Raw genomic sequence first — 17288 nt, forward strand, 5'->3', positions numbered from 1 at the left:
ACATACATACATACATACATACATACATCTATATGTGTATATTTCTATATATCTATATATCTATGTCTGTCTATATATTTCTAGATCTTTGTCTCTCCCTCTCTCTACCTCTATCTCTATCTACCATATTTTTCAGAGTAGTTTTTTGGTGAAGAAAACAAGAAAAAGAAATCTGCCCCACCTCCCAGCAATTTAGCCTCCTTGAAGCAAACAGCCTGCTTTACTTTCAGTTTCGTTTTCAGCATAGTTTGATTAGCAGAAGAAGAAACAAATCTGCTCCCAGCAATTTACCTCCTTGCAGCAAGCAGCAGAGGCCCGCGCAGCAATAGGCAATGGCAATGCCTGCAGCCTGAAACAGCTGAGAGTCAGGAGGTTGATCCAACTGACAATCAACTTGTGCTAATTAGGCTGTGCTGAAGCTGAAATAGGCTGTTTCTTCTTGCTGCTTGCTGCAAAGAGGTAAACTGCTGAGAGGCAGAAGGCAAAGGGTTGGGGCCAGTGGGTGGGCTGGGCTACATTTGGTATATAAGAGACACCCAAATTTTCACCCCCTTTTAGGGGGGGAAAGGTGCATTTTATACTCCGAAAAATATGGTCTCTCTCTCTCTCTCTCTCTCTCAATCAATCAATCATCTATCTGTCTATCTGTGTATCTTCTGCCTGCCTGCCTGCCTGCCTGCCTGCCTGCCTGCCTGCCTGCCTGCCTGCCTGCCTGCCTGCCTGCCTGCCTGCCTATCTATCTATCTATCTATCTATCTATCTATCTATCTATCTATCTATCTATCTATCTATCTATCTATCTATCTACCTACCTACCTACCTACCTACCTACCTACCTACCTACCTACCTAACATCTCTCTCTCTCTCTCTTCCTATCATCTATCTATCTGATCTACCTACCTACCATCTATCTACCTACCTACCTACCTACCATCTCTCTCTCTTCCTATCATCTATCTATCTGATTGATCTACCTACCTACCTATCATCTATCTATCTATCTATCTATCTATCTATCTATCTATCTATCTATCTATCTATCTATCTATCATCTATCATCTATCTATCTATCTATCTACCTACCTACCTACTACCTACCATTTTTATCTGTCTGTCTGTCTGTCTATCTATCTATCCCTACCTACCTACCTACCATATCTATCTATCTATCTATCTATCTATCTATCTATCTATCTATCTATCTATCTACCATCTCTCTCTCTCCCTTCCTCATCCATCTATCATCTATCTAGGTAGGTAGAGAGAGATGAATAGATATAGATAGATAGATAGATAGATAGATGGATAGATAGATGAATCTATCTATCTATCTATCTATCTATCTATCTATCTATCTATCTATCTATCTATCTATCTATCTATCATCTATCTATCTATCTATCCATCCCTACCTACCTACCTACCTACCTATCATCTCTCTCTCTCTCTCTCTCTCTCTTCCTATCATCTATCTGATCTACCTACCTACCTACCTATCATCTATCTATCTATCTATCTATCTATCTATCTATCTATCTATCTATCTATCTATCTATCTATCTATCTCTACCTACCTATCATCCATCTATCTATCTACCTACCTACCTATCATCCATCTATCTATCATCTATCTATCATCTATCATCTCTATTTCTCTCTCTCTCTCTCTATCATCCATCCATCCATCTATCCATCCATCTATCTCTATCTATCTCTCTACCTACCTATCATCTATCTATTTATCTCTTTCTCTCTACCTATCCATCCATCTACCTACCTACCTACCATCTATATCTATCTATCTATCTATCTATCTATCTATCTATCTATCTATCTATCTATCTATCTATCTATCTATCTGATCTGTCATCTATCTATCCCTACCTACCTACCTATCATCTCTCTCTCTCTCTCTCTCCCTATCATCTATCTGATCTACCTACCTACCTATCATCCATCCATCCATCCATCCATCCATCCATCCATCCATCCATCCATCCATCCACCTACCTACCTACCTACCTACCTACCTACCTACCTACTATCTATCTATCTATCTATCTATCTATCTATCTATCTATCTATCTATCTATCATCTATCTATCTATCATCTATTTCTCTCTCTCTCTATCATCCATCCATCCATCTATCCATCGATCTATCTCTATCTCTCTATCTACCTACCTACCTACCTATCATCTGTCTATTTATCTCTCTCTCTACCTATCCATCCACCTACCTACCTTCCTACCATCTATATCTATCTATCTATCTATCTATCTATCTATCTATCTATCTATCTATCTATCTATCTATCTATCTATCATCTATCTATCTATCTATCTATCCCTATCTACCTACCTACCTACCTACCTACCTACCTACCTACCTACCTACCTACCTACCTACTTACCATCTCTCTCTCTCTTTCTATCATCTATCTGATCTATCTTCCTACCTACCTACCTACCATCTCTCTCTCTTTCTATCATCTATCTATCTATCTATCTATCTATCTATCTATCTATCTATCTATCTATCTATCTATCTATCTATCTATCTATCTACCTACCTACCTACCTACCTACCTACCTATCATCTCTCTATATCTATCTGTCTGTCTGTCTGTCTGTCTGTCTATCTATCTATCTATCTATCTATCTATCTATCTATCTATCATCTATCTATCTATCTATCTATCTATCTATCTATCTATCTATCTATCTATCTATCATCTATCATCTATCATCTATCTATCTATCTATCTATCTATCTATCTATCTATCTATCTATCTATCTATCTATCTATCTCTTTCTCTCTCTCTCTCTCTACCTATCCATCCATCTACCTACCTACCTACTTACCTACCTCCCTACCTACCATCTTTTTTTTTTTAAATTTGATTTATATGCCGCCCTTCTCCGGAGACTCAGGGCGGCTTACAATGCGTTAAGCAATAGCCTTCATTCTTTTGTATATTTTATACAAAGTCAGCTTATTGCCCCCACAAACTGGGTCCTCATTTCACCTACCTTAGAAAGGATGGAAGGCTGAGTCAACCTTGAGCCTTGGAGAGATTCGAACCAGCAGAAATTGCAGGCAGCTGTGTTAATGACAGGGTGCACTAAACCACTGTACTATCAAGGCTCTATATCTGTCTGTCTGTCTGTCTGTCTGTCTGTCTATCTATCTCTACCTACCTACCTATCATCCATCTATCTATCTATCTATCTATCTATCTATCTATCTATCTATCTATCAATCATCTATCGATCTATCTATCTATCTATCTATCTATCTATCTATCTATCTATCTATCTATCTACCTACCTACCTACCTACCTACCTACCTACCTACCTACCTACCTACCTACCACCTACCATCTTTATCTGTCTGTCTGTCTGTCTGTCTGTCTGTCTATCTATCTATCTATCTATCTATCTATCTATCTATCTATCTATCTATCTATCTATCTATCTATCATCTATCTCTACCTATCATCCATCCATCCATCCATCCATCCATCCATCCATCCATCCATCCATCCATCCATCCATCCACCCACCCACCCACCCACCCACCTACCTACCTACCTACCTACCTACCTACCTACCTACCTACCATCTCTCTCTCTCTCTCCCTATCATCTATCTATCTATTCCTACCTACCTATCATCCATCTACCTACCTATGTATGTACGTACTCTATCTATCTATCTATCTATCTATCTATCTATCTATCTATCTATCTATCTATCTATCTATCTATCATCTGCCTGTCTTTGCTGCCATTCCTGTCTATCCCTGAGCAAGAAGGAGACCTTCATTTATTTCAATTAAATATATCTCTTCTCTTGATCCTTCCACCCATGGCCCATAAAGGTTTGCAAGCATAGGCTGGCTTCACACAACATCACAATCCATCTGATCAAAATACCATTCCCACAGTTACATTCCTTGGGATGTCTTTCAAGACACGTCTTTCCACGATAATCTCATTCACCCAATCTGCTAAACAGTGACAGGGTCTCCCACAATATCTTCAGCCATGAACTGTCGGGTTCCATTTCAACCTATCTCGGCATGTTGTGTGAACTCAGCTCATGAAGCTGACTCGGCCCATTTGGCCCTTAAAAATGAAATGCAATCTCTTACAGTGAACAAATCACATCCACGTTGAGTTGGCATTATATGCTGTGGCTTCCGCAAAACCAGGCTTTCTTGGTAGCGTAGAAGCTAAGCAGAGTCAGCCATGGTTAGTAATAGGATGGGAGACCACCAGGAAAAGCCAGCATTGTTTCTATAATGGGGAACCCTGGAAGAAGTCAATCCCAGACCTCTTTCTATTCTTTTGGCCAAGAAAACCAGGGATGTGTCAAGATTCAAGTTAGTTTCCAAGGAAACGTTGATTTTTTTAATCAAAACATCCAAACATTTAAGTCCTGTCTCCACCCCAAGGCCACTCTAGATCTTAGTGTTAATCACAATCTTAGGGTTCAGACCTGGCACCGACACGCTGGAAACTCCTTCTGGCTGATTCAGCGTATCCACTTTAACATGCTGGAAACTTTTACAGATGGGACTCTGGAGGTGCCTGTGGAGGCAAGGAGAAGGACGGAGAAGAATGTCAGCTGGTTTCTGAACTCAGAACACTGGTGGAGCAAAAGCTGGCTTGCTGTCAGGGTTCTAACGGATGCCCTAATTAAATCATGAGTCTCCAGCTAAGCCAGGGGTGAAATGATCCCGGTTTGGAGAACCGGTAGCGATGGTGGCATGAGGCTCTGCCCACCTGCCCGGTCGTCGTTACTTCTTGGTTTTAACCAGGAAGTAGCCTGTTTTTTTACCCTCTGCGCATGTGCAGAACGATTTGCACATGTGCAGAGGGTCCAAGTGCGCATGTGATGAGCGTGCACACGTGCACTTCCGAACCGGTTGGGAAGGTAAGTAGATTTCACCCTTGAGCCAAGCTTCAAAAGAAATCCAGTTATTTATTAGGAGCTTCCCAAATGAAGCTAGATCTGACCCTATGTAATTTACGCTCCAATATGACCCTGCTTCCTCCTCCCCACCCCCCAGGGTGTGTCATTAATCACATTCACCAACAGAGCAATTTCGTGGGTTGTAGAGGTCACTCCCCTCGGCTGCTGTAGGTGACCCTGGGATACAGCCTTGAGAGAGATAAGCATGGAATGTGCATCTGTCTTTGGCTGCTGTGCCATTTTGCCGGTTTCCCATTCCCCCCCCTAGCCTATGGAGGCTCGAGAGCAGGCCAGGGATGCTTTGCGAGTTGACATTGAGACTGGAAAAACAGAAAATAGATCAAGGCAGCTGTTATGGTACCTTTTCCAGTCATCCTCATTCTCCCAGAATTCGTAGACAATGAAAGTGACCCCATCGGGAAGCTTGACCGCAGTTACACTGCAACAAAAGGAGACACATTGGAGTCAATAATGAGAAGCAGAGAAATCGTCTCCTGTAAAAAAATGAATGAGATATTGATGATTCATCAACCCAAAATTAATGAAACAGGTTGGGTGCGCAAAACAGCATAAGCTGCAAACTTTCTCCCCCCGGCAAGCTGAGCAAACTTGTGTGAATGCAGTTACCCTGATAACTTTGGTAAGTAAACTCATCTAAGAAGCTGCTTCCTCTATGATGTTCAAGACTATGGATGGGACTCAACTTGCAACCATTCTGTTGTGGCCTGTCGGCCCGTCCAGCAGCCGAATCAGAGGAGGAGGAGGAGATGTGGGAGTCGGGGTCGGCATCAGGGCAATCTGGGAGCTCCGAGGGGGAAGAGGGAATGGAGCTGGCAGAGAGAGAAATGGAGGCGGAGCCTGGGCTGTCCATCAGCCATCAGAGTCAACAGCCCCCAGGTCTGGGGGTGGCTGATGAAGAAGAGGAGGAACAGCTGGGTCCAGTGCCTGATGCGCAGATGCGCAGAAGGCAGAGGAGAGGAGAGCAGTGGAAATCTATGGGCTGGTCCTCAGGACAGAAGAGCAATCGCTGCTAGCAAAGCCCCACCTTAGCTCTGGGGATAAAAGGCAGGGGGTGGAGATGAATAGGTGTGGCAGACAACTATTCATCTCCCTGCCGGACAGACTTGTTAGCCTGCGTTGAGAGACTTTTTGCCGGGGCTGCTGGCGCTCCTAATAAAGGAATCATTGATTTAACTTCAGAGAGTTTGTTGTGTTTAGGGAGCTGGGTCACACATTCATTTAGTGACCATTCCAAGTTGCAATGGCACTGAAAAAAGGGACAACTAGCTTGCAACAAGTCAATGGTGGAAATCAGATTGGTTTAATGACTCTGGGATTCACTTAATTGCAGGGATTCATGGCAGAAAAGATTCGTGGCAGAAAAAGGCTGCAAAATAAGATGCGACACACTTCACAATTGCCTTGCTTAAGCAAGGCCACACCTGGAATCCTGCATCCAGTTCTGGTCACCACATTATAAAAAAAGATGTTGAGACTCTGGAAAGGGTGCAGAGAAGAGCAACTAAGACGATTAAAGGCCTGGAGACTAAAACATATGAGGAACAGTTGCAGGAATTGGGTTTGGCTAGTCAAGAGAAAAGAAGGACTAGGGGCAGTGATGAAATGTAAAATTTGTTACTACCGGTTCTGTGGGCGTGGCTTGGTGGGGAAGGGGGTAATGTGACTGGGTGGGTGTGGCCAACTTTTTTTTTTACTTTTAAAAGCATTTTTTCTACAACCTTAAGAGGTTGCAGAAAAAAATGCTTTTAAAAGCCTCTTACAATCAGGCAACTCAGCTGGGATCGTCAGAGGCTTTTAAAAACTTTTTTTTTCTGCAACCTCTTCAGCCGAAGAGGTTGTAGGAAAAAAATGCTTTTAAAAATGCTTTTAAAAGCCTCTAATGATCCCAGCTGAGCCGCGCGATCATCAGAGGCTTTTTTTTTTTTTTTTTACTTTTAAGAGCATTTTTTTCGGACGAAGAATTTGTAGAAAAAATGCTTTTAAAAGTAAAAAAAAAAAGCCTCTGATGATCACACAGCTCAGCTGGGCATTGGGGGAGGGGGGGGAGCAGGGATTTTTGCTACCGGTTCTCCGAACCACCTGCCTCCATCTGGTGATCAGGCGATCTGGTCTGAACCGGGAGCCTTTCATTCCTGACTTGGGGGGGTGTGACATGATAGCAATATTCCAGTATTGGAGAGGCTGCCACAAAGAAGAGGGGGTCCGTTTATTTTCCAAAGTACCAGGAGGCAGGTCAAGAAACAATGGATGGAAAATAATCAAGGAGAGAAGCAACCAGGAATTAAGAAGAAATTTCCTAACAGTGGTGAACAATTAACCAGCGGAACGCCTTGCCTCCAGAAGTTGTGGGTGCTTCATCAATAGAGGTTTTTAAGAAGAGCCTGGACAGCCACTTGTCAGAAATGGTATAGGTTCTCCTGCTTATTCAGGGGGTTGGACTAGAAGACCTTCAAGCAGGGGTGAAATCCAAATTTTTTCCCTACCGGTTCTGTGGGCGTGTCTTGGTGGGCGTGGCTAGGGAAGGATATTGCAAAATCCCCATTCCCACCCAACTCCAGGGGAAGGATACTGTAAAATCCCCATTCCCTCCCCACTCTGGGACCAGCCAGAGGTGGTATTTGCCGGTTCTCCGACCTAGTCAAAATTTCCGCTACCAGTTCGCCAGAACCTGTTAGAACCTGCTGGATTTAACCCTTGCCTCCAAGATCCCTTCCAGCTCTATTTTCTATTCAACTGAAATTCTGGTCCCAGCTTTTAAGCAGGGGTGGATTCTACTTAAAGGTTTGCAGCGGGGCTCAGTGCAAGTGCAGAAGTTCTGATGATGTCAGGGTCGGAGCCTCCCGCCGGTTTTACTACAGGTTCTATAGAATCGGTGCGAACCGGGGGCAACCCACCACTGGTTATAAGTTGAAGTCTCTGTGCATTAGCATTAAGCAAAAATGCGATGTCGGTTAACAGCATCCGCCAAACTTTCTGGAGTGTTGGCTGCATTTAGAAGTTCTAAGAGCTCCTTGTGGGTTTTCTCACTGAATGTTGTTGTGATCCAATCGCACCTTTACCATTCCATTGAGAAAAGTTAAAAAAAAAAAGGGCGGGGGAGGGGAATGAAGGTGATGTTTCCTGCTGCATTCTAGCTTCTCCCCGTCCTGCAAACGTATTTTCTAATAATGTTGATGGAGCCCAAAGGTTTTCTTCGAAACAAACATGATATTGGAGATGGGCACTCTGTTTTGGTTATTAAAAAAAAAAAAAAGACGAAGGAAAGAACGTTTAATTAAAACAATATTTCCCCCCCAAGTAAAACAGCACTTGAGGATTGGATTGTGGAGAGCTACACAACTGTCTTGTGTATTATTGTGTCAGTTGTATTATTTGATGGAGGTTTAGAAAATAAATGAAGCTTCTCTTTGCTGCTGAAGGACAACCAAGCTTCATAAATCAGATCGTGCTTGGATATTCTATTCCTGAGTCCTTTTGATTTTTCTGCAGCCCAACAGAACATCGGAAACAAGTCAGAGGTGAAATCCAGCAGGTTCTAACAGGTTCTGGAGAACCGGTAGCTGAAATTTTGAGTAGTTTGGAGAACTGGCAAATACCACCTCTGGCTGGCCCCAGAGTGGGGTGGGAATGGGGATTTTGCAATATCCTTCCCAGTGGTAGGTTGCCCCCGGTTCGCACCGGTTCTGTAGAGCCGGTAGTAAAACCGGCAGGAGGCTCCGCCCACCAGCCCCAATGTCATCAAAATGCTTCTGCGCATCTGCAGAAGCTTCTGCGCTTGCGTAGAAGAGCGCGGTGGGTGGGGCCTCCCACAAAACAGTGGGCGGGGCCTCCTGCCAGTTTTACTACCGGTTCTTGCGAACCGGTCTGAACCAGGGACAACCCACCACTGATAGACACACACCCTCTGATTAGATTGAGACCAAATTATCTATTACTGTGTGCTTGGAGCCTGCAATGCTGAGCCAAGCTCCAGATGATGTTGACCAGATCAGTTGTTTTGTCCTAGCAATTGATGGTTTTGTTCACACATGCCATTTTGTTGAGTTAGGGAAACACTCTAACAACGTTTGGACAATAAGCTAAGCTGGCAATCTCCCTAACTTTGTTTAGGATGGTGGGGTTTAAGGGTTTTGTGGGTTTTTTGTTGTGTGTGTGTGGCTTAGAGTGTTATTTGATCTAGAGCACAGAACATAGAATCACAGGGTTTAAAGCAGTGGTGAAATCTAAAATTTGTTACTACCGGTTCTGTGGGCGTGGCTTGGTGGTGGTGGGGTAATGTGACTGGGTGGGCGTGGCCAATTTTTAATTTTTTTACTTTTAAAACCATTTTTTCTACAACCTCTTCGGCGAAGAGGTTGTAAAATAAATGCTTTCAAAAGCCTCTGACGATCCCAGCTGAGTTGCCTGATCGGCAGAGGCTTTTTTTTCTTTTAAATGCCTCTGCCGATCAGGCAACTCAGCTTGGATCGTCAGAGGCACTTAAAAGAAAAAAACCCTTTTTTTCTTTTAAATGTCTCTGACGATCCAAGCTGAGTTGCCTGATCGGCAGAGGCTTTTTTTTTCTTTTAAAAGCCTTTGACGATCCCAGCTGAGCCGCGCGATCATCAGAAGCTTTTTTTTTTCCTTTTAAAAGCATTTTTTCAGCCAAAGAGGTTAAGAAGTTAACAAAAAGCCAGTGATGATTGTGCGGCTCAGCTGGGCATGGGGGGGATGGAGCAGGGATTTTTGCTACCGGTTCTCCGAACCGCCCGCCTCCATCGCTACCAGATCGGGTGATCCGGTCCGAACAGGGAGCATTTCACCCCTGATTTAAAGGGATCTTGGAGGTCTTGTAGTCCAACCCCATGCTCAAGCAGGAGACCCTTTACCATTCAGGACAAATGGCCTCGTCTAAACTCTTCTTAAAAACCTCAGAGTTCCCACAATATCTGGAGGCAACTCGTTCCACCGATTAATTGTTCTGTCAGGAAATTGTAGGTTAAATCTCTCCTTGATTACTTGCTTCTTGTCCTCCCTTCTGGTGCTTTGGAGAGTAGGTGGACCTCCTCTTCTTCGTGGCAGCCCCTCAAATATTGGAAGACTGCTATCCTGTCACCCCTAGTCCTTCTTTTCATCAGACTAGACTTCCTTAGAAGGCACCCTCCTTTTTTGTCCTGCGCACCAAATACTAGAGAAAGAGAAGGTGGAATCTCCCCCAATGTCTTAAGATCAGAGGTTGCCTTCCATTTCTTCTGGCAGCCAAACTATGTTTTCCATTACTACAGTAGGACCTCAAATGTGCCAAACCTTAAATCCAAATCGGGACCTGATCCAAAGGGATGTTGGGACAAAACAAAAAAATCAGCACGGCAACAGAAAGGGAATCCTACGAGAAGTTGACCAACAGCTGCCCCAATGCATCCTGTTCAGGAAACTAGCCCAGAAGAGCTTCTATGAGAAGAAGCAGTCTACCCCAAAGAAGTCTTCCCTTGGAGGAAGGAACGAGAAACAGGCAGCTTTGAGGGATGGGTGTTGTAGCTTCCTAGAGATGTTTGCCTGGCATTGGTGAAGGTAGAAAAGGTGGAGCCGGTGACCTCTGATAGGAGGATAAAGGGAGGTGGGTCATCTCCTTGGGGATCCTGGTGGCTTTATGACTTCACACCTGCAGGCTAAACTGTCAGTTGCTGCCAGTTATCAGTTATCAGAGTGAAGATGCCTCCCAAGGGGCAGGCTGGTCTTCAGAGGGGCTCCTGGACTCTGGGGAACCTTCCCTTTTTTTGGTAACCAGCGATCAGTGGGGTAAGTGGGGGTGAGAGTAAGTTGGGTTGGGATCAGGGTGAGGGTGAGGGTGAGGGTGAGGATAAGAGGGTGTATCAGGGAGGTAGAGAGAGAGATGAAGAGGAAGAGGGGGGACAGAGGGGGAAAGGGACAGGGAGGGGAAGGGGGAGGGGGAGGGGGAAGGGGAAGAAAAAAGGGGAGTGAAAATTAGAGGAACACATGTGCAAAACTGGAAACAGGGCAGCACACCCTCCCATGAAATGATAAAAAAGGTGTTAGATTTTAATAGAATAGAATAGAATAGAATAGAATAGAATAGAATAGAATAGAATAGAATAGAATAGAATAGAATAGAATAGAATAGAATTAGAATTAATTAGAATTAGAATTAGGATAAAGAGTAGAGTAGAGTAGAGTAGAGTAGAGTAGAGTAGAGTAGAGTAGAGTAGAATATAGTAGAATATAGTAGAATATAGAATATAGAGTAGAGTAGGCTAGGCTAGGCCCTATAGAATAGAATAGAATAGAATAGAATAGAATAGAATAGAATAGAATAGAATAGAATAGAATAGAATAGAATAGAATAGAATAGAATTTTTTATTGGCCAAGTGTGATTGGACACACAAGGAATTTGTCTTGGTGCATACACGCTCGGCGTACATAAAAGAAAAGATACATTCATCAAGAATCATAAAGTACAACACTTAATGAGAGTCATAGGGAAACAGTCAATATACATCTTAAAGATACCAGCAACAAGGTTACAGTCATACAGTCATAAGTGGGAGGAGATGGGTGATGAGAAGATTAATAATAGTGCAGACTTAGGAAATAGTTTGACAGTGTTGAGGGAATTATTTGTTTAGCAGAGTGATGGCATTGGGGAAAAAACTTGTGCAGAGATGGATAGGCTAACATTGGAATTAAAAGAAAGAAGGGGGAAAGGAATACTATTTGGTCTGGGACACATGGTACAAACAGTTAGAGAATAGAAGTAAAGATTAAATATAAAGGTAATTTAAGAGCTACACTAAAACTCAAAGACAATGGATATAGTTAAAGGAAGAATAAGGAATATCATTGTTATGTATATATGTATGAGTATTATTGAGGCTGGAGCGCTGTAAAGATTGCAAATATGATATAAAATGATGAAATATGTTCAATAAAAACAATTTTAAAAAATTAGAGGATCAATTAAGAACAAAAGGGGAGAAGAGGGGATAGAAAGGAAAGGGGAGGGGGAAGGAAGGGGGAAAGAGGGAGACCTGGATAGAGAGGGAGGGAGGGATAGATATGAGAGTGAAAGGAGTGGGAGGGAGGGAAAGCAAAGGGAGAAGGAAAGGGGAGGGGGTCAGGGAGGGGAGAGGACAGGAGGGAGAGAGAGATCATGTGGGGGAGGGAGTGTGTGAGGAAAAGAGAGGGGAAGAGGGGAGGGGAAGGGCAGGGGAGATGGAGATGGTGAGAGGAAAAAGAAAGGGGAGAGGGGAGGGGAGGAAAGGGGGAAGAGACAGAGAGAAAGGGAGGGGGAGGGAGATAGGAAGGGAGAGGGGAGAGGGAGGGAGAGAAGAGGGGAAAGAGAGAGAAGAGAGGGAGAGGGGGATAGGAAAGGAACTGTGAGAGTGAAGGAGATGGGGAGGGGAAGTGGGACAGAGATGAAAGGGGGAGAGTGAGGGAAGGGACATGGGAAGGGAGAAAAGGATGTTTAGCCTGGATCTGCCATTTTTAATCCAACCAATATTATTAACATATAGAAGAATCTTTCTTGTTTTGGTAATCCTTGTTTCTCCAACTTCTTTCCTTTCCTCTTGTCTTTTTCCAAAAGAATGGATCTCTCCCTCCCTCCCTCCCTCTCCCCCCTCTCTCTTTTAATTTTTTTGGTATGCAATATTCCCCCTTTGATTATGTGAAAAGTGCAAAGAAGTGCCAAAACCCCACCAGGAACCCATTTCTGTTTGCGAATTGGTTTGCAAAGTGCAAATGAGATTGCTTTGTATTAAAGGACAATCTGGACAGCACTCCCCACCCCCTCCCAGCATCCTTTCAAAAACTCCGGTGGTGCCTCCTTCCCTCCCTAGCTTATTTTTATTTTATCTTCCTTAGCAGCCATTTTTATTAGGGAACGGAAGGAGAAGAAGCAAGGCAAGAGAACAGTGGGAATAGACTGGTAGAAGGAAAGGAGGCTTCCTGCCTTCTTCAGTTATCGTTATCTCTGCTTGGGCAATATTGGGCTTGGTCCGTGATGGGCATGAAGTCCCAGCATCTTCTCCGTGCTTCTCTGAGTTGGTGGGGCCAAAATATAGAATAAACACAGAATAAGAGTGTTGGAAAGGACCTTGGAGATCTAATAGTCCAACCTTTTTGCCATCGCGTGCCAGGAGGGGGGCGTGGGGGTGTCACGTGTGTGCATGCCCACACCCATAATTCTATGTGCTCCGCCCCCACGTGAGCGACCCCCCCCGCTCCTGGCACGCAATGGCCCGGTAGGCCCATTTTTTATCTTTCACCTGGCACCAGAGCCTCTCTAGGAGTCTGGGGAAGGCTAAAACAGCCTCCCCCACCCCCCGGAGGCCCTCCGGAGGCCAGAAACGACCAGAAGTTGGCAAACGGGCCGTTTTCGGCCTCCAGAGGACCTCCGGAGTGGGGGGAGAATGCCCTCCCCAGACTCCTAGAGAGGCTCTGGAGACTGGGGACAGCAAAAAAACAGGCCTTCCGATCCCACCGGAAGTTGGCAAACGGGCTGTTTCTGGCCTCGGGGGGTGCGGAAGGCCGTTTTTGTCCTCCCCAGACTCCTAGAAAGGCTCTGGAGCCAGGTGAGAGAAAAAAACTGGCTTTCCCAAGGCCCTCCGGAGCAGAAAACAACCTGTTACCCTACTTCTGGTGGGCTCAGAAGGCCTAAAAATCAGCTGGCCAGGGTGCGCATGCGTGCCAGAGCTACGTGTGATATAGCTACGTGTGCCACCTGTGCCATCGGATTGCCATCACGGCCCTATACCATTCAAGACAAATGGCTGTCCAATTCCTTCTTGAAACCTCCAGTGATGGAGCACCCACAACTTCTGAAGGCAACTTCTGTTCCACTGGTTAATTGTTCTCCATGTCAGGAAGTTTCTCCTTAGTTCCAGGTTGCTTCTTTCCTTCATTAGTTTCCATCCATTGCTTCTTGTCCTACCCTCAGGTGCTTTGGAGAATAGGCTTACCTATTCCCTCCTCTCTGTGACAGACCTTCAAATATTGGAAGACTGCTGTCATGTCCCTCCTGATTCTTCTCTTCATTAGATTGGATATACCTACCATGTTTCCCCAAAAGTAAGACCCTGTTTTATGTTTTTTTGAACCCCAAAATAAGCACTTGGCCTTATTTTCGGGAAGGTCTTATTATTTTGGGGCATGTGGAGCGAGATGGGGCTCCTCTTGCCGTCTTACCTGATTTCCAGCTCTGTCTCCCTAACCCTAACCAGAGGAAATAGCGGGGACAGGCTGCGCATGCAGTTAAATATTTTTTGGGAGGACTTATTTTTGGGGAGGGCTTATTTTTGGGAGAGGGGTTATTTTAGCGCATGTGCTCAAAAGCCCGATTGGGCTTATTATCAGGAGATGTCTTATTTTCGGGGAAACACGGTAGTTCTCTCAAATGTTCATCATACAGTTTAGCCTCCAGACCTCCGATCATCTTCTCTGCACTTTTTCTCGGGCTTCAGAATCGTTTTTTGTATTCTGGTGACTAACTAAGCTCAAACTGATTTGAGGCTAGCTTATTGCATTGTACAACCTATCTACCCATGCCCTCATCACCTCCCGCCTGGACTATTGTAATGCTCTCTACATGGGGCTCCCCTTGAGGAGCACCCGGAGGCTCCAACTGGCGCAGAGTGCAGCCACGCGGGTGGTAATGGGAGCGTCATGGCATTCCCATGTAACACCTCTCCTGCGCGAGCTGCACTGGCTCCCGGTGGTCTTCCGGGTGCGCTTCAAGGTTTTGGTTACCACCTTTAAAGCGCTCCATGGCTTAGGATCTGGTTATCTACGGGACCGTCTACTACCACCAATAGCCTCCCACCGGCCAGTACGCTCTCATAGAGAGGGACTCCTCCGGGTGCCGTCAGCCAAACAGTGTCGGCTGGTGGCCCCTAGGGGGAGAGCCTTCTCTGTGGGGGCACCTACCGTCTGGAATGAGCTCCCCCCAGAGATACGGAGGATCCGGATCTGCGCACCTTCCGCCGCGCTGTGAAGACCTTTTTATTCCATCAAGCGGGCTTTTTTTTTTTTTAATTTGATTTATATGCCGCCCTTCTCCGGAGACTCAGGGCGGCTTACAATGTGTTAAGGAATAGCCTTCATTCTTTTGTATGTTTTATACAAAGTCAGCTTATTGCCCCCACAAACTGGGTCCTCATTTCACCTACCTTAGAAAGGATGGAAGGCTGAGTCAACCTTGAGCCTTGGAGAGATTCGAACCAGCAGAAATTGCAGGCAGCTGTGTTAATAACAGGGTGCACTAAACCCCTGTACTATCAAGGCTCTTTTTAAGGCTTGGCCTAATCTCCTCCCTCTTTTAATATGTAAATTTTAATCTGTTTTTAAATTGTTGGGGTGTTTTAATCTGTCTGGGCCAAAATGATTTAATTTGATTTTATCTGGTTTTTAAATTTTGTGTATTTATGTATTTTATTGCTTGGCTGTTCACCGCCCTGAGTCCTTCGGGAGTAGGGCGGTATACAAATCTAATAAATAAATAAATACCCTCTCTCACAAAATGACAAGGCAAGGAACCATATACCCAAGCTTTGATACTGTGAAGTATCAAAGAAGCTCCTATCTGAGGTTTGTTAAGAGTTTTTTTTTTCTTTTTGGCAGCTTCTTTGCACGTCCCTGAGCTCAGATGGCTGTATCACCAGAGCTGATGTGGGCATTTTAGATTCAAAGGTTGCAACGACATTTGATGATCAGTCAGAATAAGAAATGCACGAGAATTCTTTTTGTTACTGGAAAAGGAAAAAAATATCAATAAAAGTCACCGCCAGCCTTCTATAAAGCTACATTGGTCCCCCCCTCTTTGAAAATAGGTTAGAGGCTTAATTGATCTTCCAGCTTTGGAAGTGTTCAGCCTTTTGGTGTCCTTTCTCTAATGAATTGATTAAAATAAATTTGGCCCAACTATTTTAACGATTTAGAGCACAGAGATTTAGTGACACAGTTCCTTGCAGGTATTTTAACTCTTGTGCAAGAAAGAAGGGGCTGCATGTTATTCCATATATATAAGCACCTGGTTTACCCCAACATGTGGGAGGAAGCATACTGCATCCCTTTTGTTGTGGCTCATCAGCGGCCGGTGCAGCTCCAATCCAGGAACCCTCAAGCAGTCGCATTGACGACAAACCATTTAATACCAAATGTGTATTTCGCTGATAAAGAAATAAAGGGAGACTAGTATAGATCTATTTCAAGCTATTTAGCTCTCATCAGCTAGCCATACCCTTACTTGGATTCGAACTTGGGCTGCCTGCATGTTAGGCAGTTGTATTAACCTCTGAGCCACAAGTTCTCCTCCCTTCATCAACTTGAGCCAGGGGAGAGATTAAGTGTTTTTCTATCAAAGCACCTGGTTTACCCCAACATGTGGGAGGGAGCATATTGCATCCCTTTTGCCTTTCAGCTCCAATCCAGGAGCCCTCAAGCAGTCGCATTGACGACAAACCAGAGGTTTGACTCAGAGGTTAATACAACTGCTAGTAGTTGATAATTAAATAAATCATTATAATGGCTGTAGTCACAAATATGCTAGGTCGCTCATTTCTGGGTCCATTCACTGTACAATGGCTCACACATTTTGCAAACAATGGTAATGCCTGAACTCCTTTCTAGTAAGACATAAAACATAGAATAAATAGTAGAGTTGGAAGGGACCATGGAGGTCTTCTCATCCAACCCCCAGCTCAAGCAGGAGGCCCTATACCATTTCAGATAAATGATTGTCCAGCCTCTTTTTGAAAGTACTGCATCCAGTTTTGGTCCCCACACTATAAAAAAGATGTTGAGACTCTGGAAAGAATGCAGAGAAGAGCAACCAGGATGATTCAGGGACTGGAGGCTAAAACATACGATGAACGGTTGCAGGAACTGGGCCTGGCTAGTCTAGTGAAGAGAAGGACCAGGGGAGACAGGATAGCATCTTCCAATATTTGAGGGGGTCAAACTATTCTCCAAAGCACCCGAAAGCCAGACAAGGAACAATGGATGGAAACTGAACAAGGAGAGATTCAACCTAGAAACAAGGAGAAATTTTCTGACAGTGAGAACCATCAACCAATGGAACAGAAGTTGCCTTCAGAAGTTGTGGGAGCTTCATCACTGGAAGCTTTCAAGAAGAAAGTGGATTGCCATCTTTCAGAAATGGTGTAGGGTCTGCTTGGGCTGGGGGCTGGACCAGATCACAGGTCTCCAACCTTGGCAACAGCTGGCTGAGGAATTCTGGGAGTTGAAGTCCACAAGTCTTAAAGTTGCCAAGGTTGGAGACCCCTGGATTA

At 44.4% G+C, this 17288-nt stretch overlaps 1 protein-coding gene and 1 long non-coding RNA gene across 2 annotated transcripts in view; one reads left to right on the forward strand and one right to left on the reverse strand.

Annotated features, from left to right (window-relative positions):
- Nucleotides 1–17288, reverse strand: part of NECAB2 (N-terminal EF-hand calcium binding protein 2) — a 217849-nt gene that overhangs the window by 3318 nt on the left and 197243 nt on the right. Inside the window, exons 11-12 of the mRNA XM_087877001.1 lie at nucleotides 5344–5421; nucleotides 4506–4597 (exon numbers count right to left, since the gene is read on the reverse strand). Of these exons, the coding sequence (XP_087733127.1) occupies nucleotides 4506–4597; nucleotides 5344–5421 (170 nt within the window). The remainder of the gene's footprint in view (nucleotides 1–4505; nucleotides 4598–5343; nucleotides 5422–17288) is intronic.
- Nucleotides 10686–17288, forward strand: part of LOC148112304 (uncharacterized) — a 35859-nt gene continuing 29256 nt past the window's right edge. Inside the window, exon 1 of the long non-coding RNA XR_015729566.1 lies at nucleotides 10686–10781. This is a non-coding gene — a long non-coding RNA (uncharacterized LOC148112304). The remainder of the gene's footprint in view (nucleotides 10782–17288) is intronic.

This window comes from Pantherophis guttatus, chromosome 11 (assembly GCF_059756535.1).
Source record: "Pantherophis guttatus breed Tessera chromosome 11, ASM5975653v1, whole genome shotgun sequence".
NCBI classification, from domain to species: Eukaryota; Metazoa; Chordata; class Lepidosauria; order Squamata; family Colubridae; genus Pantherophis; species Pantherophis guttatus.